This window comes from Ranitomeya variabilis, chromosome 5 (assembly GCF_051348905.1).
Source record: "Ranitomeya variabilis isolate aRanVar5 chromosome 5, aRanVar5.hap1, whole genome shotgun sequence".
Classification (NCBI taxonomy): Eukaryota; Metazoa; Chordata; class Amphibia; order Anura; family Dendrobatidae; genus Ranitomeya; species Ranitomeya variabilis.
Genome location: NC_135236.1, coordinates 197,948,431 through 197,975,863, shown reverse-complemented (window position 1 = coordinate 197,975,863; position 27,433 = coordinate 197,948,431). Strand labels below are relative to the sequence as shown.

The 27,433-nt window shown below is 45.9% G+C and overlaps 1 protein-coding gene across 6 annotated transcripts in view; it reads left to right on the top strand.

Moving 5' to 3' along the window:
• The window catches only part of SLC24A5 (solute carrier family 24 member 5), a 101,542-nt gene that overhangs the window by 67,365 nt on the left and 6,744 nt on the right, over positions 1–27,433 (top strand). For 5 of the 6 annotated variants that reach the window (XM_077263728.1, XM_077263730.1, XM_077263731.1 and 2 more), the window contains one exon: positions 7,667–7,768. The exons of the other annotated variant lie outside the window; for it this stretch is intronic. In XM_077263728.1, coding sequence (XP_077119843.1) covers positions 7,667–7,768 — 102 coding nt within the window. The remainder of the gene's footprint in view (positions 1–7,666; positions 7,769–27,433) is intronic. 6 annotated transcript variants of the gene reach the window in all.

Genomic DNA, 27,433 nt, shown 5'->3' with positions numbered 1-27,433 from the left:
GGGCATAAAAGAGGACAAACTTATGGTGTAGCCACCATCTTTCCCTGACCTCAACCCCATTGAGAACCTCTGGAGCATCATCAAAAGGAGTGCCTATGATGGCGGGAGGCAGTTCACATCTAAGCAACAACTCTGGGAGGGGATTCTGTCCACATGCAAAACAAGTGAAGCAGAAACCATCCAAACAACTGACAAATTCAATGGACGAGAGAGTTCAGAAGCTTCTTTCCAACAAGGGGTCCTATGTGCAAATGTAACATCACCTAGAATAAGGTTTTCACTTGAAAACTGTTTGATTTCATTTTGTAATAAGCTGATAATGCTTATAACTTCACAATTAACCATTTTTTTGTTCAAAATAAAAAAAAGGTTGAAAACTCTGCTGTGCATAATAATTTGGAACATGCATTTTGAGTGTTTATTTTTTTTTAAAAGATACTGTTTTCATAGGCAGTTTTTTCCAAAACATTGCAATTATACTAGAATAGTAGATGACTAGAAAATAACAATGACTGCAATTCAGATAGGTAATTTAGAGAAAATATGAGGAAATAGTATTTGCATAATAATTTGGAACACAGTGTGTGTATGTATACACTCACCGGCCACTTTATTAGGTACACCATGCTAGTAACGGGTTGGACCCCCTTTTGCCTTCAGAACTGCCTCAATTCTTCGTGGCATAGATTCAACAAGGTGCTGGAAGCATTCCTCAGAGATTTTGGTCCATATTGACATGATGGCATCACACAGTTGCCGCAGATTTGTCGGCTGCACATCCCAAAGATGCTCCATACAAGGCAGGATGGATCCATGCTTTCGTGTTGTTTACGCCAAATTCTGACCCTACCATCCGAATGTCGCAGCAGAAATCGAGACTCATCAGACCAAGCAACGTTTTTCCAATCTTCTACTGTCCAATTTCGATGAGCTTGTACAAATTGTAGCCTCAGTTTCCTGTTCTTAGCTGAAAGGAGTGGTACCCGGTGTGGTCTTCTGCTGCTGTAGCCCATCTGCCTCAAAGTTCGACGCACTGTGCGTTCAGAGATGCTCTTAGGCCTACCTTGGTTGTAACGGGTGGCGATTTGAGTCACTGTTGCCTTTCTATCAGCTCGAACCAGTCTGCCCATTCTCCTCTGACCTCTGGCATCAACAAGGCATTTCCGCCCACAGAACTGCCGCTCACTGGATTTTTTTTCTTTTTCGGACCATTCTCTGTAAACCCTAGAGATGGTTGTGCGTGAAAATCCCAGTAGATCAGCAGTTTCTGAAATACTCAGACCAGCCCTTCTGGCACCAACAACCATGCCACGTTCAAAGGCACTCAAATCACCTTCCCCATACTGATGCTCGGTTTGAACTGCAGGAGATTGTCTTGACCATGTCTACATGCCTAAATGCACTGAGTTGCCGCCATGTGATTGGCTGATTAGAAATTAAGTGTTAACAAGAAGTTGGACAGGTGTACCTAATAAAGTGGCCGGTGAGTGTATATGTGTGTGTGTGTGTGTGTGTATATATATATATATATATATGTTTTAACGAACATTTGAGCACATAAATCCATTAGATGTCGGTTTTGCAAGCCTGCGAGAAAATATCGCAGTACAGATGCCATACGGATTACATACGGAGGATGCCATGCGCAAAATACGCTGACAAACCCTGCCTACGGATCACTATTTTGGGAACATTTCTCCGTATTACGGCCGTAAAAAACGGACCGTATTGTCTTACGCTGAGTGACGCCGGCCTAAATCTTTATTCATTACATAGTAGAATGTGTTGGGAACAATAAAACCTAAAAATGATCAACGTAAATCACAACTAATATCCCACGGAGGTCTGAAGTTGGAATGATGCTCAAAATCAAAGTGGAAAATGAAGTTATAGGCTTAACCAACTTCAGTGGAAATGCCTCAAGACAAAGAAATGATGCTCAGTAGTGTGTGGTCTCAACATGCCTGTATGATCTCCCTACAACGCCTGGGCATGCTTGTGATGAGTCAGCGGATGGTCTCCTGAGGGATCTCCTTCCAGACCTGGACTAAAGCATCCGCCAACTCCTGGACAGTCTGTGGTGCAACGTGACGTTGGTGTTCAATTGGATTCAGGGCTGGAGAAGGGGCGGGCCAGTCCACAGCTTCAATGCCTTCATCTTGCAGGAACTGCTGACACACTCCAGCCACATGAGGTCTGGCATTGTCCTGCATTAGGAGGAACCCAGGGCCAACCGCACCAGTATATGGTCTCACAAGGGGTCTGAGGTTCTCATCTCGGTACCTAATGGCAGTCAGGCTACCTCTGGGGAGCACATGGAGGGCTGTGCGGCCCTCCAAAGAGATGCCACCCACACCATTACTGATCCACTGCCAAATCGGTCATGCTGAAGGATGTTGCAGGCAGCAGATTGCTCTCCATGGTGTCTCCAGACTCTCACATCTGTCACGTGCTCAGTGTGAACCTGCTTTCATCTGTAAAGAGCACAGGGCGCCAGTGGTGAATTTGCCAATCCTGGTGTTCTGTGGCAAATGCCGATCATCCTGCACGATGTTGGGTTGTGAGCACAACCCCCATCTGTGGATGTCGGGCACTCAGACCATCCTCATGGAGTCAGTTTCTAACCATTTGTGCAGACACATGCACATTTGTGGCCTGCTGGAGGTAATTTTGCAGGGCTCTGGCAGTGCTCCTGTTCCTCCTTGCACAAAGGCTGAGGTAGCGGTCCTGCTGCTGGGTTGTTGCCCTCCTACGGCCCCTCCACATCTCCTGGTATGCTGGCCTGTCTCCTGGTAGCGCCTCCAGCCTCTGGACACTACGCTGTCAGACACAGCAAACCTTGCCACAGTTCGCATTGATGTGCCTTCCTGGATGAGCTGCACTACCTGAGCCACTTGTGTGGGTTGTAGAGTCCGTCTCATGCTACCATGAGTGTGAAAGCACAACCAACATTGAAAAGTGACCAAAACATCAGCCAGAAAGCATTGGTCCTGAGATGTGGTCTGTGGTCCCCACCTTCAGAACCACTCCTTTATTGAGTGTGTCTTGATAATTGCCAATAATTTCCATCTGTTGTCTATTCCATTTGCACAACAGCATGTGAAATTGATTGTCCAACAGTGTTGCTTCCTAAGTGGACAGTTTGATTTCACAGAAGTTTGATTTACTTGGAGTTATATTCTGTTGTTTAAGTGTTTCCTTTATTTTTTTGAGCAGTGTACTTGACAAGGCAGCAAACAAGAAAAAAAAGTTTTCCCAGTGTGTCCCGACCTCAGTTTAAAAGTTCCTTTCGTAGGAGAAGGTATAGCAAGAGTAGACCCTCCAAGGAACAGAGCGACTGGAAGGATAAGAAACTGAGGAGCAAGGGTTTCATATTCGGGGGTCCCTTGACGAGAAGCCGAAAATCCTCCAAGTGATGGGCTGTTCCAAGTGGGAGGAAGGCTGTCCCACTTCCACTGCTTGGGAGGAAATCTCGGCCAGTGCCTGGGTGCTCAGTATAATAAGATCAGGGCTGAAACTAGAGATCACATCCACCCCCAGGCACAGCTTCAGGATGTCGTCCCCCAGATCCTGGAAGGAACAACAGGCCTTGGAAACAGAATTGTTACTCCTGCTTCAGAAGAGGCTACTGGAGGAGGTGCCCATTCAGCAGCAGGGGAGGGGTTTTTATTCTGATAAGGAAGCCCGACCAGTCATTCAGGACAATTATCAATCTTAAAAGCCTCAACAAGTTCCTGGTCTACAGACCATTCAAGATGGAGCCATTAAAAACAGCAATAAAGATCTTGTTCCCAGGCTGTTACATGAGTGTTCTAGATTTGAAGGATGCATATTACCATGTCTCCATTCATCAGGAAGACCGGCAATATCTGAGGGTAGCGGTGTATATATAAACAGACAACTCAGACATTTCCAGTACAGGGCTCTGCCCTTTGGTCTGTCCACGGCCACGAGAATGTTCACCAACATTGTTCTGGAGGTGACGGCACATGTAACCCCTTTCCGACCTCGGACGGGATAGTACGTCCGAGGTCAGAACCCCCGCTTTGATGCGGGCTCCGGCGGTGAGCCCGCATCAAAGCCGGGACATGTCAGCTGTTTTGAACAGCATTTCGTGAACCTAGTAAAAAAGCCAAACAAAAAGTGTGGGATTGCACTTCTTTTGCAATTTCACCGCACTTGGAATTTTTTTCCCGTTTTCTAGTACACAACATGGTAAAACCAATGATGTCGTTCAAAAGTACAACTCGTTTCGCAAAAAATAAGCCCTCACATGGCCATATTGATGGAAAAATAAAAAAGTTATGGCTCTGGGAAGGAGGGGAGCGAAAAACGAACACGGAAAAACAGAAAATCCCAAGGTCATGAAGGGGTTAAAGGAAAAGAACGTGTTAGTAGTGCCATATCTGGACAATTTTTTAGTGATCAGCAGAACAGAACACAAATGCAGTCCTCAACTAAATCACATCCGAGCCACTATGTCCAAGCTCAGTTGGATGATAAATATTGAAAAGTTGAGGCTGTAGCCCCTGAAGGTTCAATCCTTCTTAGGGCTTATTTTAGACTCAGAGAAGCAGGTCTGTCTCCTGCCAGAGGAATAGAAAGACCCTAGTGTCAGCAGTATTGACCAACCCGATCATGTCTCTGAGGAAAGCCATGTCCCTTCTAGGATCAATGACATCATGCATTCCAGCAGTACAGTGGGCCCAGTGTCATTCCAGGGCCTTACAGCAGGATGGCCTAGAGGGGGAAAGGAAGCTTGCTGGATGCCTAGAGGGAAAGATTATGCTCTCCCAGGAAGCAGTAGACTCCATGGCCTGGTGTTGGGATCCAGGGAATCTATCGCACTGTGCTCCATGGTCCCTCTAAATATCGGATATGATTGCGACGGACGCAAGCGCAGAAGGATGGGGTGCGCATCTCAGGGACCATATAATCCAGGGAATTTGGTCAGAGGCACAGGTGGTGGTTCCTCAAACTACAATGAGCTGCTGGCAATAAGGAACGGAGTAATAGAGTTCCTTCCCCATGTTCGAATAATGTCAGACAATCGAACATCAGTGGCCTATATCGATCACCAGGGGGGGCACAAGGTCCCGGCCCCTAATGCAGATAGCTCTGGAAATTCTCCAGGTTATGGTGGAACATTGGCTACAAATATCGTCCCTACACATAAAGGGTAAGGAAAATGAGGAAGCAGATTTCCTCAGCCGGACAACCTTAAGACAGGGTGAATGGGAGCTGGATCAATCAATTTTCCAGCAGATTGTGGATCTTTGGGGGCAGACAGAGAGAGACTTGTTTGCCAACAGGAAGAACAGAAAGACAAAGATCTTCTCTCTAAACCCAAGAGAAAAACCATACGCAGTGGATGTACTACAGATTCCTTGGGGTTTCCAACTGGCTTATGCATTTCCCCCGTTAATGTTGATCCCGGCAGTTCTGAGGAAGATTCGGGAGGAAGGAGCAGATGTCATCCTCATTACTCCGTTTTTTTGCCCAAGAGACCATGGTTCTCATGGATAAGGAGGATGTCCTTGGCGGATCCCTGGATTCTCCCAGAGGTTCCGGGTCCCCTCAGGCAGGGCCCGGTGTCATATCCTCAGAACTCAGGTCTACATTTGACAGCCTGGATTTTGAGAGGGCACTGCTAGCACAGAAAGGGTTCTCTCTGTCCTTGGTCGCTACCCTGATGCAGAGTAGGAAGCCTATAACAACTAGGATATACAGCAGGGTATGGGCTCAATTTTTGGCTTTTTCAAGGCAGTCTGTTGGTGGTACGATCCCAATCAGAGCTATTTTAAAGTTCCTTCAGAGGAGTATGATGATGGGCATAGCCACCAGCACCCTTAAGGTGCAGGTATCCACCTTAGCGGCCCTATACAACTTTAACCTGGTGGCAGATAAATGGGTTGTTAGGTTCATTAAAGCATGCCAGAGGTCTAGGCCCATACCAGCTCCAAAAATGCCTCCTTGGGACTTCTATCTAGTCTTTAAAACCTTAACAAAATCACCCTTTGAGCCCCTTCATGAAGTGTCAGAAAAGATACGAACACTATAAAAACAGTGATTCTAGTAGCCCTGATCTCAGCCCTGATCTATTTAAATCTCTCAGGTGGTGCTGTTATGGGAGAAGGGAAAAAAAATCTTAGTTACTTACCGATAACAGGATTTTACAGAGCACATGGCAGCACCCTTATATTCCTTCCCCCTCTTTGTCACTTATGGTGTGCACTTTTAAGGGTATTAAGAAAAATGTATTTGCAGACTGTTATGTTACTGTTTGGAGGTCCTCTCGTGCTCTGAAACCAAACTGATGCAGAGGAGAGATACCGCCTTTTTATTCAGTAGGTTTCCTGTCCTGGTTGGCGGATACCCTCTCTCAGGTGGTGCTGTCATGGGATCTGTAAAATCCCCTTTATTGGGCGTAAACTGAGAACACACAGATTAAAGGGGTCTTCCAATGCTACGATATTGATGACCTTTCCTTAGTATTGCTCCCAAGTTCATCAATATCACTGTAGTGTGAAACCTCTTTAAGGTTATTTGTCAAATACTTTGAAAGGATGATATTTTCAACCATTGAAAACTCATTACAGTTCTCTAATGAATGCTACATTCAAGTGAATTAGACTAAGCTGTAATATGACACACATCTGTCACTAAAGGTACCGTCACACTAAGCGACGCTGCAGCGATACAGACAACAATGCCGATCGCTGCAGCGTCGCTGTTTGGTCGCTGGAGAGCTGTCACACAGACCGCTCTCCAGCGACCAACGATGCCGAGGTCCCTGGGTAACCAGGGTAAACATCGGGTTGCTAAGCGCAGGGCCGCGCTTAGTAACCCGATGTTTACCCTGGTTACCAGTGTAAAATGTAAAAAAACAAACAGTACATACTCACCTTCGCGTCCCCCGGCGTCCGCTTCCTGCACTGACTGAGCGCCGGCCCTAACAGCAGAGCGGTGACGTCACCGCTGTGCTTTCACTTTACGGCCAGCGCTCAGTCAGTGCAGGAAGCGGAAGGCGAGGGACGTGACGGACATCAGAGGGTGAGTATGTACTGTTTGTTTTTTTACATTTTACACTGGTAACCAGGGTAAACATCGGGTTACTAAGCGCGGCCCTGCGCTTAGTAACCCGATATTTACCCTGGTTACCATTGTAAAACATCGCTGGTATCGTTGCTTTTGCTGTCAAACACAACGATACACGGCGATCTGACGACCAAATAAAGTTCTGAACTTTAATCAACGACCAGCGATATCACAGCAGGATCCTGATCGCTGCTGCGTGTCAAACACAACGATATCGCTATCCAGGACGCTGCAACGTCACGGATCGCTAGCGATATCGTTTAGTGTGACGGTACCTTTAGAGTACAGTCTGTGACATACGAACTAGTGCAAAACAGCTAATGAGCTGGGTAGTGTAGAATCACCAATCTAACTAAACGGCATTTAGTAATTTTTCCCTATACCATCAATTATCCACAATTTTCCAGATCAATTTTACAAAATGTAGACATTTTGGGTGACAGTCACTTGTGCTGTATTTTTAGGATTTTAGATATAACAAAGGAAGAAAATTATACAATTTTGACAACTACATAATACAACATTGTATCATACATATACTATTGTTTCATATCATTAATACCTGCAGGTGAGACACTGAGCATTCCAGACACCGTTATGGGCCTTACTCTACTAGCTGCCGGAACAAGTATACCAGACACTGTCGCAAGTGTGCTTGTGGCAAGAGAAGGCAAGTATGAGTGTCTTACTCTTTGCATCTACTTAAAGTAGCCATACATGGGAAGATAATTAAATGAATCATTACGCGACAAAACTGCATGCTTTTAGACGTATTATTGCTGTCTTAATTATATGTTGGTGTTTAAAGTGTATTTCTACTTCCGATCTACCTCCAAATCTGACATCGTGCATGGTGAGATGCTCCTGCATGCTGGAAGGGACATTTACCAAAGCAACCATGTGGTGTTTAGAGAGTAACGTGCACATCTCCTGTTAATTGAAAATGAACTTGCAGCTGTACTGTACTGTTCTCCACTCTTAAAGTCAGATGCTAAGTGGAGGTACGCTTCTTCAGGGTTTAAGCAAGTTTCCCATTTGGGTCTGAACCAGGGTTCACACACAGACAGCAAAAAGGCCCCTGTGCAAATAGTACACTGCTTAAAAAAATAAAGGGAACACTTAAACAACAGAATATAACTCCAGGTAAATCAAACTTCTGTGAAATCAAACTGTCCACTTAGGAAGCAACACCGTTTGACAACAATTTCACATGCTGTTGTGCAAATGGAATAGACAACAGATGGAAATTATTGGCAATTATCAAGACACACTCAATAAAGGACTGGTTCTGATGGTGGGGACCACAGACCACATCTCAGGAACAATGCTTTCTGGCTGATGTTTTGGTCACTTTTGAATGTTGGTTGTGCTTTCACACTCATGGTAGCATGAGACGGACTCTACAACCCACACAAGTGGCTCAGGTAGTGCAGCTCATCCAGGATGGCACATCATTGCGAACTGTGGCAATAAGGTTTGCTGTGTCTGTCACCAGGAGACAGGCCAGGACACCAGGAGACGTGGAGGGGGCCGTAGAAGGGCAACAACCCAGCAGCAGGACCACTACCTCAGCCTTTGTGCAAGGAGAAACAGGAGGAGCACTGCCAGAGCCCTGCAAAATGACCTCCAGCAGGCCATAAATGTGCATGTGTCTGCACAAACGATTAGAAACCGACTCCATGAGGATGGTCTGATTGCCCGACATCCACAGATGGGAGTTGTGCTCACAGCCCAACACCGTGCAGGACGCTTGGCATTCGCCACAGAACACCAGGATTGGCAAATTCGCCACTGGCATCCTGTGCTCTCCACAGATGAAAGCAGGTTCACACTGAGCACATGTGACAGATGTGAGAGTCTGGAGACACCATGGAGAGCGATCTGCCTGCAACATCCTTCAGCATGACCGGTTTGGCAGTGGATCAGTAATGGTGTGGGGTGGCATTTCTTTGGAGGACCGCACAGCCCTCCATGTGCTCGCCAGAGGTAGCCTGACTGCCATTAGGCACCAAGATGAGATCCTCAGACCCCTTGTGAGACTATATACTGGTGCGGTTGGCCCTGGGTTCCTCCTAATGCTGGACAATGCCAGACCTCATGTGGCTGGAGTGTCAGCAGTTCCTGAAAGATTAAGGCATTGAAGCTATGGACTGGCCCGCCAATTCCCCAGGCCTGAATCCAATTGAACACATCTGGGACATCATGTCTCGCACCATCCACCAATGTCATGTTGCACCACAGACTGTCCATGAGTTGGCAGATGCTTTAGTCCAGTTCTGGGAGGAGATCACTCAGGAGACCATCCGCCGCCTCATCAGGAGCATGCCCAGGCATCGTAGGGAGGTCATACAGGCACATGGAGGCAACACACACACAACTGAACATCATTTCCTTGTCATGAGGCATTTCCACTGAAGTTGGATCAGCTTGTAATTTGATTTTCCTCTTTGATTTTCAGTATCCATTCCAAATCCAGGCCTCCATGGGATATTCATGTTGATTTACATTGATCATTTTTATGTTTTATTGTTCTCAACACATTCCACTATGTAATGATTAAAGATTTGCAACTGAAATATTTCATTCAGTGATATCTATGATGTGGTATTTGTCACGGGAGACCTAGGCAGGAAAGAGCTAATAACCCGGGCCCCTGCGATTTCCCTCAGACTAGGGAAACCCTGACTGACCCTCTCCCAGAGTTTACACTGATGGTGTGCATGTCTGAGCCTCCACCCTCGCCCTATCTCCTGTTTCAACCCTAGGCTGAAACCACCACCCCCCCCACCAGTGAAGAGTCCACACTCCAATACCCACAGTTAGCACAGACAAGGATAACGGAAAAATAAGCACCACGCCGCAGTCACTCAGGAATACACTATAAATGCAAAGGGCAAAATAAATACAAATATAGGAAGGAGCAAATAAGACAAAGGGAAATACACCATCAGCAACGATACTCCAACTACTAGCTCACCACTCCAGACCGAGATAACATGCACAAGACAGAAGCTATAATCGGCGACGCCCAATGTTCAGGAGAGCCATTTAAAGGCAGTGGGCATGGCCCAGCTTCCAATCCGAGCACCAGGTAATTTAACCCTGGACCAGCTAGATAAAATCTAGCCGACGCCACTGAGCACATAGTGGTCAAAAGCGGAATTACCACTGTCTGTCGAACGACCTGGTCTGAACAGTGTCCGACATGACAGTATTTTAGTGTTCCCTTTATTTTTTTGAGCACCGTAGTGTGTGGGCCCTTTTGAAGTCAACTAATATGTATCTGACAGATACTGCTTGCTGCTCATGAGGTGTAAGTGCGCCTCCGTACCTCTCGAATCCCTGTGCAGCCGCATAGGTTGTGCCAGTGATATGTCTGCCCCTGGTTTGACGGAAACCTTTCATTGTTGCATAACTATCAGTCATATGATCTTGGAGCAGTGTTCACATCTGTTTCTGTAAAACCGCAACAAATCCAGCATAAAGCTGAATTTCAAATGTAACTTGTTTCAGGTTACTTTGCTGAATAAGCTCATGTGAGAGCCAAAACAGGCAGGGAATTTAAGGCCGATATTTTTTATGATTTTGGTGTAAGATGTGTTAAATATGTTAGGAAGAACACGTCTCTTAGTAAATAAGGGACATCTCTTGCTTTGTATGTGCCAGAAAATTTAATTTACGGTATTTTCTGGCTTAAATTATAGTAAATAGCGCCACAAAAGCACCTCATAAAATTATCATAATGCATAACAATGTCAAAACTACATTGCTCTGCACATGTGTCTCGCTTTACTTCTTTTAACTGCTTCAGGGTTCAGAGACCCTGGAGTGGTTAAATGAAGTGACATGCTCATTCTCCAGACTGTTTTCACTTGGAAGCCACCGCCTTTCTACAGGTTAAAAGGGTTGTCCGGTCCCAGCCAATAAGTCTGCAGTCACTCTGTGTGACTGCAAACTTATGAATCGCCCCAACAAACGCACTGTGCGCTGCGGTAATTCGCTGGTTTCTGAGCCAGGACCGGGGGGGTATGTATGCATTATGCATACCCCCAGCCAGTGGATGCGGCCTCCCTCTCCATATACTTGTATGGAGCAAGGCTGCACCCTCTAGTCGGCCACGCCAATTGATCGGCAGCATCACTAGACGGGGCGCGGCCTCTCTCCATACAAGTGTATGGAGCGAGGCCACGCCCGAAGCGGGTGTATGTATAACTCATACATACCCTTATGTCCTGAGTCAGAAACAGGCTATTCCTAAATCTGCAGTCACACAAGAATGTGTTCTCGCCTTATACTGGAAGCAATTGAAAAATATTATGTACCCCAAAATGTTACCAATAAAAACTCTAATTTATGCCACACAAAACCAGTCCCCACTCAGGTGCGTCTTCTGACACTGGAACTATAGGGGGTTTCCATGTTACTGGTAGAACAAAGACTCTGGAAAAGCGACATAGCCCAAGCCCCCCTCAAATAAAATCCAGTGAATTCTGCACTACAAAATCCAAATGCCCCCTCCGTCTGAGCCCCACTGCCTAAACCACAGTAAACGGCCACATGTTTGGCATTATTGTAACTGAGAGAAGGCACGTAATTTATGGGTGGGTATCGCCAGAAGCACTAGCTGGGCACAATGTATGGGGGCACCACAATATATGAGGTTCTACACTGTATGGGGTCACAATGTATGGGTGCTAGAATGGCAGATTTGCAATTCTTTAGAAAAAAAGCCTAGTTGAATTGTTGCAAAATAATCACTGCAGTCATAGAGGAGTTCATTGGGAGGTGTAGTTTCTACAATGGGGTCACTTTTGCGGTTTTTCTGCTGTTCTGGCACCCTCAAGCTCCACACGTCGCCCACAAACTATTCTAGCAAACTCTGTGCTCCAAAAGCCAAATAGCGCTCCTTCCTTCTCAGCCCTGACCTGTGGCCTAACAGTAATTTCTCGGTCTCCCATGACAGCACTACGGAGAGAGAGGATCCACCCTTCAGGGACAGGAAACCTACAGATAAAAGGGCGGTACCTCTCCCTCGCATCAGTTGGTTTCCTGTCCCTGACGGGGAACCTCTTTTCGGCAGTACCTGCAGAAGACACCGTATACAAAGGACCGGGACCGGACAGTCGGGTTCCGGCAGCGAGGAGGCTCCTGCCGTGGCTCGTCCGGTGCCCGAAGCCGCCATCGCTGGAACCGACAGGTTCTTCAGGGTGTGCGGGGGAGAATTGCAGCCGCTCTGAAAGAAGCATGGGCGCTGAGACACCCGGGAGCTCCTGTGCTGACAAGCGCACGCTTCGGGTGTAAAAAGATGGCCGCCGCTCCGGAAATGTGGCAGGACTTCCGGGTCGTCACCGCGTGCATGCGCGGTAGCAGTTTCTCCCCGGGGGACGTGACATAGGAGCCGGAAGAGCGCTGGACGCTGGGAGGTGGCGCCAGATTCAAATAGGGAGATAGTGCAACAACCATGTGCACACTAACTCCCTGGAAACATGGAGGACAGCGACGTACAGCTTGAGCCGGAGCAGCAGCCGAGGCAGCAGCACCAGCACCCTAAGGGAACCAGGAGAAGTGGATCCAGCAGTCATTCAACACAGCGCAGCAGATCTGCTGCAGTGACCAATTCTCCGTCTCAAGAGTTTCCTCTACCAGACCCGGGCCCCCCTCCAGAACTGGTACCTACGTCCATGTCTGAATGGAGAGTGATCTCCGAGAAAGTTCAGATTTTGTAATGGGGGTCCCTTCTTCTCCCTTATTAGGGAAAGAAGAGGTTGGAGAAAAAGAAAAATAGATCCTGCCCCACCTGTAACAAAGCTTTGCCGGTAGCCTGGAACAAAAAGCTTTGTAAATCATGTATACAACGTTTATTATGTGAAGAGACCCCCGGTTTCGCATCTGAGCTGAAAACGATAATCAGATCTGAGGTTCAGAATGCCCTCACATCTTTCAAAAAAGTGAAAGATAAGAAAAAAGAGGTGGTATATTCCCACTCTGATCAGTCTTCATTTGAGGACATGGATTCCAACAAATCTGATTCCCCCTTATCCTCCTCCGATGAAGATTCAGGCCGTCACTACTTCCCACTAGAGGTGGTAGATGCTCTAGTAAAAGCGGTTAGAGCCACTATGGGGGTAGAGGATCCCTGTCCTGATAGAACGGCTCAAGACATAATGGTCGGTGGCCTGGGGCAAAAAAAGCGGAGAACATTTCCCCTAAATTCCAATGTCCAAACATTGATTAAAAAAGAGTGGGAGAAACCTGATAGGAGAAATTCCTCAGTACCCTCTCTTAAAAGGAAGTATCCTTTCGAAGACGAGGCGTCTACTTCTTGGGACAAGGCACCTAAATTGGACGTCGCGGTAGCCAAGGCCTTTGAAAAAATACGCGCTCCCGTTTGAGGATATGGGTACCCTTAAAGACTACTTAGACAAAAAAGTGGATACATTTCTTAAGGGGGCGTGGGAATCGGTTGGGGGTAGCTTGAGACCTGCGGTTGCTGCGACATGCACCTCCAGGTCTTTAATGGTGTGGATTGACCAATTAGAAAAACAGATTTAAAGACGGGTCACCCAGGAGTAAGATGCTAGATTCAATCCCTGTGATTAGAGCAGCAGCAGCGTTCCTCAGCGGACTCCGTGCCCTTAACATCCAAGGCTGCCGCCCTCTCCAACGCAGCCAGAAGAACATTATGGCTTAAAAGTTGGCCAGGGGATCTCCAGACAAAACTAAAATTACCCTACTAAATGACATTTTTCCTACGGTGGGGGGGGAAGACTCACTTCGTTCCTTCCCGCCTGGAAGAAAATATCCAACAATACCTGGATTTTAAATCTGATTCACTCCGGTCTAAAAATAGTTTCTCTCTTTACCCCCCCAAAATTATGTAATAACAAGAACAAGGTCCTCAGCAGCAGAGCAAGCCACACTAGAAAAGGAAATTATTTTCCTGTTACAGAAATCTGTAATTCAGGAGATCTCCCCTCAAGAAATAGGGAAGGGTTTTTACTCCCCACTATTTCTAGTGCCAAAACCCGATGGCTCTTTTCGAACGATAATAAATCTAAAAAACCTGAACAAATACGTAAAAAATCAAAAATTCAAAATGGAAACAAAATCTACCATAAAAATCCTCTTCCCGAACTGCTACACGGTTGTGATAGACTTAACCGACGCACATTACCATGTGCCCATCCACAAACAATCCCAAAAATTTCTCAGGATGGCGGTCTCCATAGAGGGACATGTAAGAAATTTCCAATACAGAGCCCTCCCGTTTGGAATCTCAATTGCTCCACGAGTATTTACAAAAATAGTGGCGGAAATGATGGCCCACATAAGGGAACAAAATATATTAATAGTCCCTTACTTGGACGATTTCCTTATTGCAAGCGACTCGGCTCAAAGTTGCAGAGAACAGCGTGACCGAGTGATATCTATTTTGACGGACTTGGGTTGGCTCATAAATACAAAAAAATCAAGGTTGGAACCCTGTCAAATTCAGGAGTTTCTGGGACTAACATTAGACTCCCAGGTTCAAGAATGCCAGCTCCCAGGTTGCAAAAAGGACAATATAATGGCTATGATAGCATGAACTCTACACAACCCCTCCATGACTCTAAGGAGGGCGATGTCGCTACTGGGCTCTCTCTCTTCATGTCTGCCAGCAGTACCTTTCGCGCAATTCTACACGAGAGAACTTCCATGGCTTATACTAGAATTGCAGTCAATTCTAAAAACAATTTAGAAGGTCGCATCATTCTAAATTCCTCAGTTATTCATTCCCTTCTCTGGTGGGGAAAAAAACAAAACCTTTCAAAGGGAATCCCTTGGATAGCAAAAATAACTCGGGTAATAACAACCGATGCGAGTCCCAGGGGGTGGGGGGCTCACATGGAAAACAGAGTGGCTCAGGGAAACTGGTCAGTTCAGGAACTATCAGCATCCTCAAACCAAAAAGAACTTTGGGCGGTGCATCAAGCTCTTCTTCTCTTTTTTCTAACTTACATTCGAGGACATCATGTCCGAATTTTTTCGGACAACAAAGTGACAGTAGCGTATATAAATCACCAGGGAGGAACAAGGTCTCGATCACTGATGAGTTCCTCCGCCGAAATTATCAGTCTTGCAGAGGAAAATCTACTATCCCTTTCTGCACTACATATTCAGGGGTCTAACAGCGAAAAGGCAGATTACTTGAGTCGAACTCAGTTAAAACAAGGCGAGTGGTCCCTAAATCAATCCATCTACAACCAGATTACAGAAATGTGGGGGACCCCAACAATAGATTTATTCGCCAATTCCAAAAACAAAAAAGTAAATGTTTTGCTCACTAAACCCGGAAGGGAACCCCCAGGCTCTGGATGCCTTTCTGATTCCATTGACCCACAAACTAACATATGCCTTTCCTCCAATTGTTCTGATCCCGGCAGTCATTCGGAAAGTCAGACAGGACAAAACAAAAATGATCCTTATAGCCCCATTCTGGCCAAAAAGGACATGGTTTTCCTGGCTAAGGATGTTATCGGTCTCAGACCCATGGATCCTACCGAATATACCAGACCTACTACAGCAAGGGCCGATCTTCCACCCACAGGAGTCGAACATACATTTAACAGCCTGGATTTTGAACGGAGACTATTAAAAGAAAGGGGTTTTTCAGACAACTTAGTAGCTACGTTGTTAAAAAGTAGAAAACCTATTACTACTAAAGCATATGGGAAAACATGGAGAAAATTCTTATCCTTCTCCAAGGTGAAAGTCCAGGATGGGCCTGCCATTGATAAAATACTTGAATTCCTACAAAAAGGTCTGGAGCAGGGGTTGGCGGTCCGTACTCTAAAAGTACAGATAGCAGCTCTGGGAGCACTCTATAATCTAAATATTGCAGCCAATCCATGGGTAGTAAGATTTATTAAAGCGGTAACAAGGTCAAAACCTCTAGTTACTCAAAAAATATACTTGTGGGACCTAAATTTAGTTCACTCAGCACTAACGGGTCCTCCATTCGAACTCATAGATACAATTCCCATAAAAACACTATCACTTAAGACCATTCTTCTGGTAGCTTTAACATCTGCGCGCAGAATAAGTGACATTCAAGCCCTATCCTCTAACCCACCCTTTACAAAAATATTAGATGACAGAGTCACTCTCAGACCTGACCCGGCCTATTTGCCAAAAGTGGCATCCAAATTTCATAGGTCACAAGAAGTATCCCTGCCATCCTTTTGCCCAAACCCAAAAAAATGAGAAGGAGCAAAAATTCCATAATTTAGATGTCAGGAGATGCCTAGTCCAATACTTAGACTCCACCCGGGAGTATAGAAAGGAAGGCTCTTTATCTGTTTTCAGGGTCCCAGAAAAGGATTCCGGGCATCCAAAGGCACCTTGGCAAGGTTGATAAAGGAGGCAATAGCCTTGGCTTATTCATCCATGGGGAATACGTTCCCGGATGGTATAAGAGCACATTCCACAAGAGCGGTAGCTACCTCATGTGCTGAAAGGTCAGAGGTATCAATTGAACAAATCTGCAAAGCGGCCACCTGGTCATCACCATCAACCTTTTTTAGACACTATAGATTAGACCTAGCCTCTGTGTCTGACTTGACCTTCGGGCGAAGGGTTCTCGAGGCTGTGGTCCCTCCCTAAGCTTAATCTCTGTAATTCTCTCCGTAGTGCTGTCATGGGAGACCGAGAAAGTCATAGTTAATCATCGATAACGGTGTTTCTCGGAGCCCATGACAGCACCCGCTTATTCCCTCCCATCACGAGTGCCGTGAGCACTTACTTACATAAAACTTATCTAGTATAATATAGGCACGGTGTTCCTCTAATAAGCAATGTTATGTTTTCTTTGTTGTAACTAACCTGGAGGTCCTCCGATGCTCTGTAAACCAACTGATGCGAGGGAGAGGTACCGCCCTTTTATCTGTAGGTTTCCTGTCCCTGAAGGGCGGATCCTGTCATGATCTCTGCAGGCAGAGATCATAGCAAGCCTATAGAGGGACAAGCTCTCGGAAGATGGAACTATACTGACCATGAACTAAGCCTGCCGCGCAACTAGAAATAGCCAGGTAGCATTTCCTATTTATCGCTAGATGCCCAGCTCTGGCCTAAGACCTAAATAGCTAGCAGAGGGAAATATAAGACCTGGCTCACCTCTAGAGAAATATTCCAAAGAAGACAGTAGCCCCCCACATATAATGACGGTGAGTTCAGATGAAACAACAAACGCAGCAGGAAAATAGTCTTAGCAAATTTGAGGTCCGCTTACTAGATAGCAGAAGACAGATAGTATACTTTCATGGTCAGCAGAAAAACACTAACAAAACACCATCCAGAGATTACCTTAAACTCTGGCATTAACTCATAACGCCAGAGTAGCAATCCCTGATCAACGAGAGCATTCCAGACACAGTAACAAAACCTCAGCTGTGAACTGGAACAAATAGGCAAAACAAAACATGGACAAAAGTCCAACTTATCTAGTAGTAGTCTAGAAGCAGGAACAAGCACTGAGAGGCATCAGATAACATTGTTGACCGGCAAGAAACCACCAGAGAAATGAGCTTAAATAGCGACACCCACTACTGATGGAACCAGGTGAAACAGGAAAGAGGATGACAAGTCCAATTCCACAAGCGGCCACCGGGGGAGCCCAGAATCCAAATTCACAACAGTACCCCCCCCTCAAGGAGGGGGCACCGAACCCTCACCAGATCCACCAGGGCGACCAGGATGAGCCCTATGGAAGGCACGAACAAGATCAGAAGCATGAACATCAGATGCATTGACCCAAGAATTATCCTCCTGGCCGTAACCCTTCCAGTTGACCAGATACTGGAGTCTCCGTCTGGAAACACGAGAGTCCAAAATTTTCTCCACAACGTACTCCAACTCACCCTCAACCAACACCGGAGCAGGAGGCTCAACTGAAGGTACCACAGGTACCTCATACCTGCGCAATAACGACCGATGAAAAACGTTATGAATGGAAAAGGACGCAGGGAGGTCCAAACGGAAAGAAACAGGATTAAGAATCTCCAATATTCTATAAGGGCCGATGAACCGAGGTTTAAACTTAGGAGAAGAGACCCTCATAGGGACAAAACGAGAAGACAACCACACCAAATCTCCAACACAAAGCCGAGAACCAACACGACGATGACGGTTGGCAAAACGCTGAGTCTTCTCCTGGGACAACTTCAAATTGTCCATAACCTGCCCCCAGATGTGATGCAATCTCTCCACCACCGCATCCACTCCAGGACAATCCGAGGATTCCACCTGACCGGAGGAAAATCGAGGGTGAAACCCCGAATTACAGAAAAACGGGGACACCAAGGTGGAAGAGCTGGCCCGATTATTGAGGGCGAACTCTGCCAATGGCAAAAAAGCAACCCAATCATCCTGGTCAGCAGAGACAAAACACCTCAGATATGTCTCCAGGGTCTGATTAGTCCGCTCGGTCTGGCCATTAGTCTGAGGGTGAAAAGCAGATGAAAAAGACAAATCTATGCCCATCCTAGCACAGAATGCCCGCCAAAATCTAGACACAAATTGGGTACCTCTGTCAGAAACAATATTCTCAGGAATACCGTGCAATCGGACAACATTCTGAAAAAACAGAGGAACCAACTCAGAAGAAGAAGGCAACTTGGGCAGAGGAACCAAATGGACCATTTTAGAGAAACGGTCACAGACCACCCAGATGACAGACATCTTCTGGGAAACAGGCAGATCTGAAATAAAATCCATCGAGATGTGTGTCCAAGGCCTCTTAGGAATAGGCAAGGGCAACAGGAGTCCGCTAGCCCGAGAACTACAAGACTTGGCCCGAGCACAAACGTCACATGACTGCACAAAGACTCGCACATCTCGTGACAGGGAAGGCCACCAGAAGGATCTTGCCACCAAATCCCTGGTACCAAAAATTCCGGGATGACCTGCCAATGCAGAAGAATGTACCTCAGAGATGACTCTGCTGGTCCAATCATCCGGAACAAACAGTCTATCAGGCGGACAACGATCCGGTCTATCCGCCTGAAACTCTTGCAAGGACCGCCGCAGATCAGGAGAAACGGCCGACAAAATTACTCCCTCCCTAAGGATACCTGTGGGTTCAGAATTACCAGGAGAGTCCGGGTCAAAACTCCTAGAAAGGGCATCTGCCTTAACATTCTTAGAACCCGGTAGGTATGACACCACAAAATTAAAGCGAGAAAAAAATAAAGACCAGCGCGCCTGTCTAGGATTCAGGCGTCTGGCAGTCTCAAGATAAATCAAATTTTTGTGGTCAGTCAATACCACCACCTGATGCCTAGCCCCCTCGAGCCAATGGCGCCACTCCTCAAACGCCCACTTCATGGCCAAAAGCTCCCGATTCCCAACATCATAATTCCGCTCTGCGGGCGAAAATTTGCGAGAAAAGAAGGCACAAGGCCTAATGACGGAGCAGTCGGAACCTTTCTGCGACAACACTGCCCCAGCTCCGATCTCCGAAGCGTCAACCTCAACCTGAAAAGGCAGATTCACATCAGGCTGACGCAACACAGGGGCAGAGGCAAAACGGCGCTTAAGCTCCTGAAAGGCCTCTACAGCATGAGAGGACCAATTAGCAACATCAGCGCCTTGTCTGGTCAAATCAGTCAGTGGTTTAACGACATCCGAAAAACCAGCAATAAATCGGCGGTAAAAGTTGGCAAAGCCCAAAAATCTCTGAAGACCCTTAAGAGAGGAGGGCTGAGTCCAGTCACAAATAGCTTGCACCTTGACGGGATCCATCTCAATGGAAGAGGGAGAAAAAATATACCCCAAAAAGGAAATTTTCTGGACCCCAAAAACGCACTTAGACCCCTTCACACATAAAGAATTAGACCGCAGAACCTGAAAAACTCTCCTGACCTGCTGGACATGAGAGTCCCAGTCATCAGAAAAAATCAGAATATCATCCAGATATATTATCATAAATTTATCCAGAAAATCGCGGAAAATATCATGCATAAAAGACTGGAAAACTGAAGGGGCATTAGAAAGACCAAAAGGCATGACCAAATACTCAAAGTGGCCCTCGGGCGTATTAAATGCGGTCTTCCACTCATCCCCCTGCCTGATCCGCACCAAATTATACGCCCCACGAAGATCAATTTTAGAGAACCACTTAGCACCCTCTATACGAGCAAACAAATCAGTAAGCAATGGCAATGGGTATTGATACTTAACAGTGATCTTATTCAGAAGCCGATAATCAATACATGGTCTCAAAGAGCCGTCTTTTTTTGAGACAAAGAAAAACCCAGCTCCCAAGGGAGAAGAAGATGGACGAATATGTCCCTTTTCCAAAGACTCCTTTATATATTCCCGCATAGCAGCATGTTCCGGCACAGACAGATTAAACAAACGACCCTTGGGATATTTACAACCCGGTATCAAATCTATGGCACAATCGCACTCACGGTGCGGAGGTAACGACCCAAGCTTGGGTTCGTCAAAGACGTCTTGATAATCAGAGAGGAACTCAGGGACTTCAGAGGGAATGGACGACGAAATAGAAACCAAAGGTAAGTCCCCATGAATACCCTTACATCCCCAGCTCAACACAGACATTGCTCTCCAGTCCAAGACTGGGTTGTGAGACTGCAACCATGGCAATCCCAGTACCAAATCGTCATGTAAATTATACAGCACCAGGAAACGAATAATCTCCTGGTGATCCGGATTGATACGCATGGTTACTTGTGTCCAGTATTGTGGTTTATTATTAGCCAATGGGGTGGAGTCAATCCCCTTCAGAGGAATAAGAGTCTCCAAAGGCTCTAAATCAAAACCACAACGATTGGCAAAGGACCAATCCATAAGACTCAGAGCGGCGCCAGAGTCAACATAGGCGTCCGTGGCAATGGATGACAAAGAGCAAATCAGGGTTACGGACAAAATAAACTTAGACTGAATGGTGCCAATGGAAACAGACTTATCAAGCTTCTTTGTACGCCTAGAGCATGCTGATATAACATGAGTAGAATCCCCACAATAGAAACACAATCCATTCTTCCGTCTAAAATTCTGTCGCTCGCTCCTGGACAGAATTCTATCACACTGCATACTTTCTGGCGTCTTTTCCATAGACACCGCCAGATGGTGCACCGGTTTGCGCTCCCGCAGACGCCTATCAATCTGAATAGCCATTGTCATGGACTCATTCAGACCTGCAGGCACAGGGAACCCCACCATAACATCCTTAACGGCATCAGAGAGACCTTCTCTGAAAGTTGCCGCCAAGGCGCACTCATTCCACTGAGTAAGCACAGACCATTTACGGAATTTTTGGCAGAAAACTTCAGCTTCGTCTTGCCCCTGAGATAGTGCCATCAAAGTTTTTTCTGCCTGAAGTTCCAAATGAGGTTCCTCATAAAGCAAGCCCAAGGCCAGAAAAAACGCATCCACATCGCGTAACGCAGGATCCCCTGCTGGCAATGAGAAGGCCCAATCTTGAGGGTCACCCCTGAGCAAGGAAATCACAATCCTAACCTGCTGAGCAGGGTCTGCAGCTGAACGAGACTTCAGGGACAAATAAAGCTTACAATTATTTCGGAAATTCTGGAAGCTAGCTCTATTCCCTGTGAAGAACTCCGGCAAAGGAATTCTCGGCTCAGATACCGGAGCATGTACCACAAAATCTTGTAAATTTTGTACTTTCGTGATGAGATTATTCAAACCCGCAGTTACACTCTGGAGATCCATTATTGTCAGGTGCACACAGAGCCATACAGAGATTAGGAGGAGAGAGAAAAAAAAAGACTGCAGCAAGGCAGACTGGAGGAAAAAAAAAAAAAAAATTCCAGCAGACTTCTTATAACTCTCCTTTCTCAACCTGGGTCTTTAACACTTTATTGGCCGGTCAAACTGTCATGATCTCTGCAGGCAGAGATCATAGCAAGCCTATAGAGGGACAAGCTCTCGGAAGATGGAACTATACTGACCATGAACTAAGCCTGCCGCGCAACTAGAAATAGCCAGGTAGCATTTCCTATTTATCGCTAGATGCCCAGCTCTGGCCTAAGACCTAAATAGCTAGCAGAGGGAAATATAAGACCTGGCTCACCTCTAGAGAAATATTCCAAAGAAGACAGTAGCCCCCCACATATAATGACGGTGAGTTCAGATGAAACAACAAACGCAGCAGGAAAATAGTCTTAGCAAATTTGAGGTCCGCTTACTAGATAGCAGAAGACAGATAGTATACTTTCATGGTCAGCAGAAAAACACTAACAAAACACCATCCAGAGATTACCTTAAACTCTGGCATTAACTCATAACGCCAGAGTAGCAATCCCTGATCAACGAGAGCATTCCAGACACAGTAACAAAACCTCAGCTGTGAACTGGAACAAATAGGCAAAACAAAACATGGACAAAAGTCCAACTTATCTAGTAGTAGTCTAGAAGCAGGAACAAGCACTGAGAGGCATCAGATAACATTGTTGACCGGCAAGAAACCACCAGAGAAATGAGCTTAAATAGCGACACCCACTACTGATGGAACCAGGTGAAACAGGAAAGAGGATGACAAGTCCAATTCCACAAGCGGCCACCGGGGGAGCCCAGAATCCAAATTCACAACAGGATCCCCTCTCTCCATAGTGCTGTCATGGGCTCCGAGAAACACCGTTATCGGTGAGTAACTATGACTTTCTGACAACATGTGAGGCAGCACCACTTTCAGAAGAGATTGCTCAATAAATTGTAGGGTCTAATTTCACTTTTTAATCCTTGTGCACCTGACAGATACAAAAATTTCATTTTTACCACTAAAATATTTCCACGTCTCAATGTTATAAAATTCTGTGAGGCACCTATGGGTTCAAAATACTCATAACACCCCCAGATTAATTCCTTGAGGGTATAAAAACCAAAAGGAAATCAGGACTAAAAGATAACTTTTATTATTCCTTTAAAAAATTCTCAAAAAGTATCAAAGGATTAATACCAAACTGGTGAGAGGATCAGATAGAAAAAAGTAGCATGCCAGGTCCAAAAAATGTCTCAATTACAAAAGGATATAGACTAGGGAAAGAGATAATACTGCCTATTTTCCCTGCCTGGCAGCAGAGGATGGCACCCTAGGGGGATACAAAATGGCGCCCCCACCCCTTGTCGACTAGCCTATCTGACCCTTAAGGGAATCCCTCACCAAGCCAACACCATGAAACAAATTAAAGAACCTCATCTATGCTTGTATGCTCAGTGAGTATTGAGCAAACAATATTAAATATTAAAGTGCTTGTTTGAGTATAAGAAAATGTGCCTCCTCCAGATGGATAAACTCTGCCAGCAAGTTTGAGGAAGGCATGTGTCTGAATAAGTTGGTGAAGTCCCCAGATAACATTGACAACCCAGTAAGATAACCTAAAAAAAAATGTTAATAGATATTAACCCCTTTCTGTCATTGGACGTACTATTCCGTCCATGTGGGGTGGGCCCTACTTCCCAAGGACGGAATAGTACGTCCAGCACGATCGGCCGCGCTCACGGGGGGAGCGCGGCCGATCGCGGCCGGGTGTCAGCTGGCTATCGCAGCTGACATCCGGCACTATGTGCCAGGAGCGGTCACGGACCGCCCCAGGCACATTAACCCCTGGCACACCGCGATCAAACATGATCGCGGTGTGCCGGCGGTACAGGGAAGCATCGCGCAGGGAGGGGGCTCCCTGCGGGCTTCCCTGAGACCCCCGGAGCAACGCGATGTGATCGCGTTGCTCCGAGGGTCTCCTACCTCCTTCCTCGCTGCAGGTCCCGGATCCAAGATGGCCGCGACATCCGGGTCCTGCAGGGAGGGAGGTGGCTTACCGAGTGCCTGCTCAGAGCAGACGATGGTAAGCCTTCAGCCCTGTCAGTGAGATCGGTGATATGACAGAGTGCTGTGCACACTGTCAAATCACCGATCTGTGATGTCCCCCCCTGGGACAAAGTAAAAAAGTTTAAAAAAAATGTCCACATGTGTAAAAAAAAAAATAAAAAAAAAATTCCTAAATAAATAAATTAAAAAAAAAAAATTATTCCCATAAATACATTTCTTTATCTAAATCAAAAAAAAATCAAACAATAAAAGTACACATATTTAGTATCGCCGCGTCCGTAACGACCCCACCTATAAAACAACATAACTAGTTAACCCCTTCAGTGAACACCGTAAAAAAAATTTAAAAAAACGAGGCAAAAAACGCTTTATCCTCATACCGCCAAACAAAAAGTGGAATAACACGCGATCAAAAAGACGGATATAAATAACCATGGTACCACTGAAAACGGCATCTTGTCCCGCAAAAAACGAGCCGCAATACACCATCTTCAGCGAAAAAATAAAAAAGTTATAGTCCTCAGAATAAAGCGATTCCAAAATAATTATTTTTTCTATAAAATAGCTTTTATCGTATAAAAGCGCCAAAACATAAAAAAATGATATAAATGAGAGATCGCTGTAATCGTACTGACCCGAAGAATAAAACTGCTTTATCAATTTTACCAAACGCGGAACGGTATAAACGCCTCCCCCAAAAGAAATTAATGAATAGCTGGTTTTTGGTCATTCTGCCTCACAAAAATCGGAATAAAAAGCGATCAAAAAATCTCCTGTGCCCGAACATGTTACCAATAAAAACGTCAACTCGTCCCGCAAAAAACAAGACCTCACATGACTCTGTGGACCAAAATATGGAAAAATTATAGCTCTCAAAATGTGGTAACGCAAAAAATATTTTTTGCAATAAAAAGCGTCTTTCAGTGTGTGACGGCTGCCAATCATAAAAATCCGCTAAATAACCCACTATAAAAGTAAATCAAACCCCTCTTCATCACCCGCTTAGGCTACGTTCACATTTGCATTGTGCGCCGCAGCGTCGGGGACGCAACGCACAACGCATGCACAACGCATGCACAACGCTGCGTTTTGCGACGCATGTGTCCTTTTTTTGCTTGATTTTGGACGCACAAAAAATGCAACTTGCTGTGTCCTCTGCGCCATGACGCGTGCGCCGCAGTGACGCATGCGTCGCAAAACGCAAGTGCAACGCATGTCCATGCGCCCCCATGTTAAATATAGGGGCGCATGACGCATGCGGCGACGCTGCGGTGCCCGACGCTGCGGCGCAGAACGCTAATGTGAACGTAGCCTCAGTTAGGGAAAAATTAAAAACATTTAAAAAATGTATTTATTTCCATTTTCCCGTTAGGGCTAGGGTTAGGGCTATGGTTAGGGTTGGGGCTAGGGTTGGGGCTAGGGTTAAGGCTACATTTAGGGTTGGGGCTAAAGTTAGGGTTAGGGTTTGGATTACATTTACGGTTGGGAATAGGATTGGGATTAGGGTTAGGGGTGTGTCTGGGTTAGAGGTGTGGTTAGGGTTATCGTTGGGATTAGGGTTGGGGTGTGTGTGGATAAGGGTTTCAGTTATAATTGGGGGGTTTCCACTGTTTAGGCACATCAGGGGCTCTCCAAACGTGACATGGCGTCCGATTTCAATTCCAGCCAATTCTGCGTTGAAAAAGTAAAACAGTGCTCCTTCCCTTCCAAGCTCTCCCGTGCGCCCAAACATGGGTTTACCCCAACATATGGGGTATCAGCGTACTCGGAACACATTGGAGAACAACTTTTGGGGTCCAATTTCTCCTATTACCCTTGGGTAAATACAAAACTAGGGGCTAAAAAATAATTTTTGTGGAAAAAAAAAATATTTTTTATTTGCATGGCTCTGCGTTATAAACTGTAGTGAAACACTTGGGGGTTCAAAGCTCTCACAACACATCTAGATGAGTTCCTTAGGGGGTCTACTTTCCAAAATGGTGTCACTTGTGGGGGGTTTCTACTGTTTAGGTACATTAGGGGCTCTGCAAACGCAATGTGACGCCTGCAGACCATTGCATCTAAGTCTGCATTCCAAATGGCGCTCCTTCCCTTCCGAGCCCTCCCATGCGCCCAAACGGTGGTTCCCCCACACATATGGGGTATCAGCGTACTCAAGACAAATTGGACAACAACTTTTGGGGTCCAAATTCTCCTGTTACCCTTGGGGAAATACAAAACTAGGGGCTAAAAAATAATTTTTGTGGGAAAAAAAATTTTTTTTATTTGCATGGCTCTGCGTTATAAACTGTAGTGAAACACTTGGGGGTTCAAAGCTCTCACAACACATCTAGATGAGTTCCTTAGGGGGTCTACTTTCCAAAATGGTGTCACTTGTGGGGGGTTCCTACTGTTTAGGTACATTAGGGGCTCTGCAAACGCAATGTGACGCCTGCAGACCATTCCATCTAAGTCTGCATTCCAAATGGCGCTCCTTCCCTTCCGAGCCCTCCCATGCGCCCAAACGGTGGTTCCCCCCCACATATGGGGTATCCGCGTACTCAAGACAAATTGGACAACAACTTTTGGGGTCCAATTTCTCCTGTTAGCATTGGGAAAATACAAAACTGGGGGCTAAAATATAATTTTGGGGGGAAATTGTTTATTTTTTTATTTTCACGGCTCTGCGTTATAAACTGTAGTGAAACATTTGGGGGTTCAAAGTTCTCATAACACAACTAGATAAGTTCCTTGGGGGGTCTAGTTTCCAATATTGGGTCACTTGTGGGGGGTTTCTACTGTTTAGGTACATTAGGGGCTCTGCAAACGCAATGTGACGCCTGCAGACCAATCCATCTAAGTCTGCATTGCGAATGATGCTCCTTCCCTTCCGAGCTCTGCCATGCGCTCAAACGGTGGTTCCCCCCCAGATATCAGGTATCAGCGTACTCAGGACAAACTGGACAACAATATATAGGGTCTAATTTCTCCTGTTACCCTTGGAAAAATACAAAACTGGGGGCTAAAAAATAATTTTTGTGGAAAAAAAAATATTTTTTATTTGCACGGCTCTGCGTTATAAACTGTAGTGAAACACTTGGGGGTTCAAATCTCTCACAACACATCTAGATGAGTTCCTTAGGGGGTCTACTTTCCAAAATGGTGTCACTTGTGTTTTTTTTTTACTGTTTAGGTACATTAGGGGCTCTGCAAACGCAATGTGACGCCTGCAGACCAATCCATCTTAGTCTGCATTCCAAATGGCGCTCCATCCCTTCCGAGCCCTCCCATGCGCCCAAACGGTGGTTCCCCCCCACATATGGGGTATCAGCGTACTCAGGACAAATTGGACAACAACTTTTGGGGTCCAATTTCTCCTGTTACCCTCGGGAAAATACAAAACTGGGGGCTAAAATATAATTTTTGTGGGAAAAAATTTTTGTTTTATTTTTACGGCTCTGCATTATAAACTTCTGTGAAGCACTTGGTGGGTCAAAGTGCTCACCA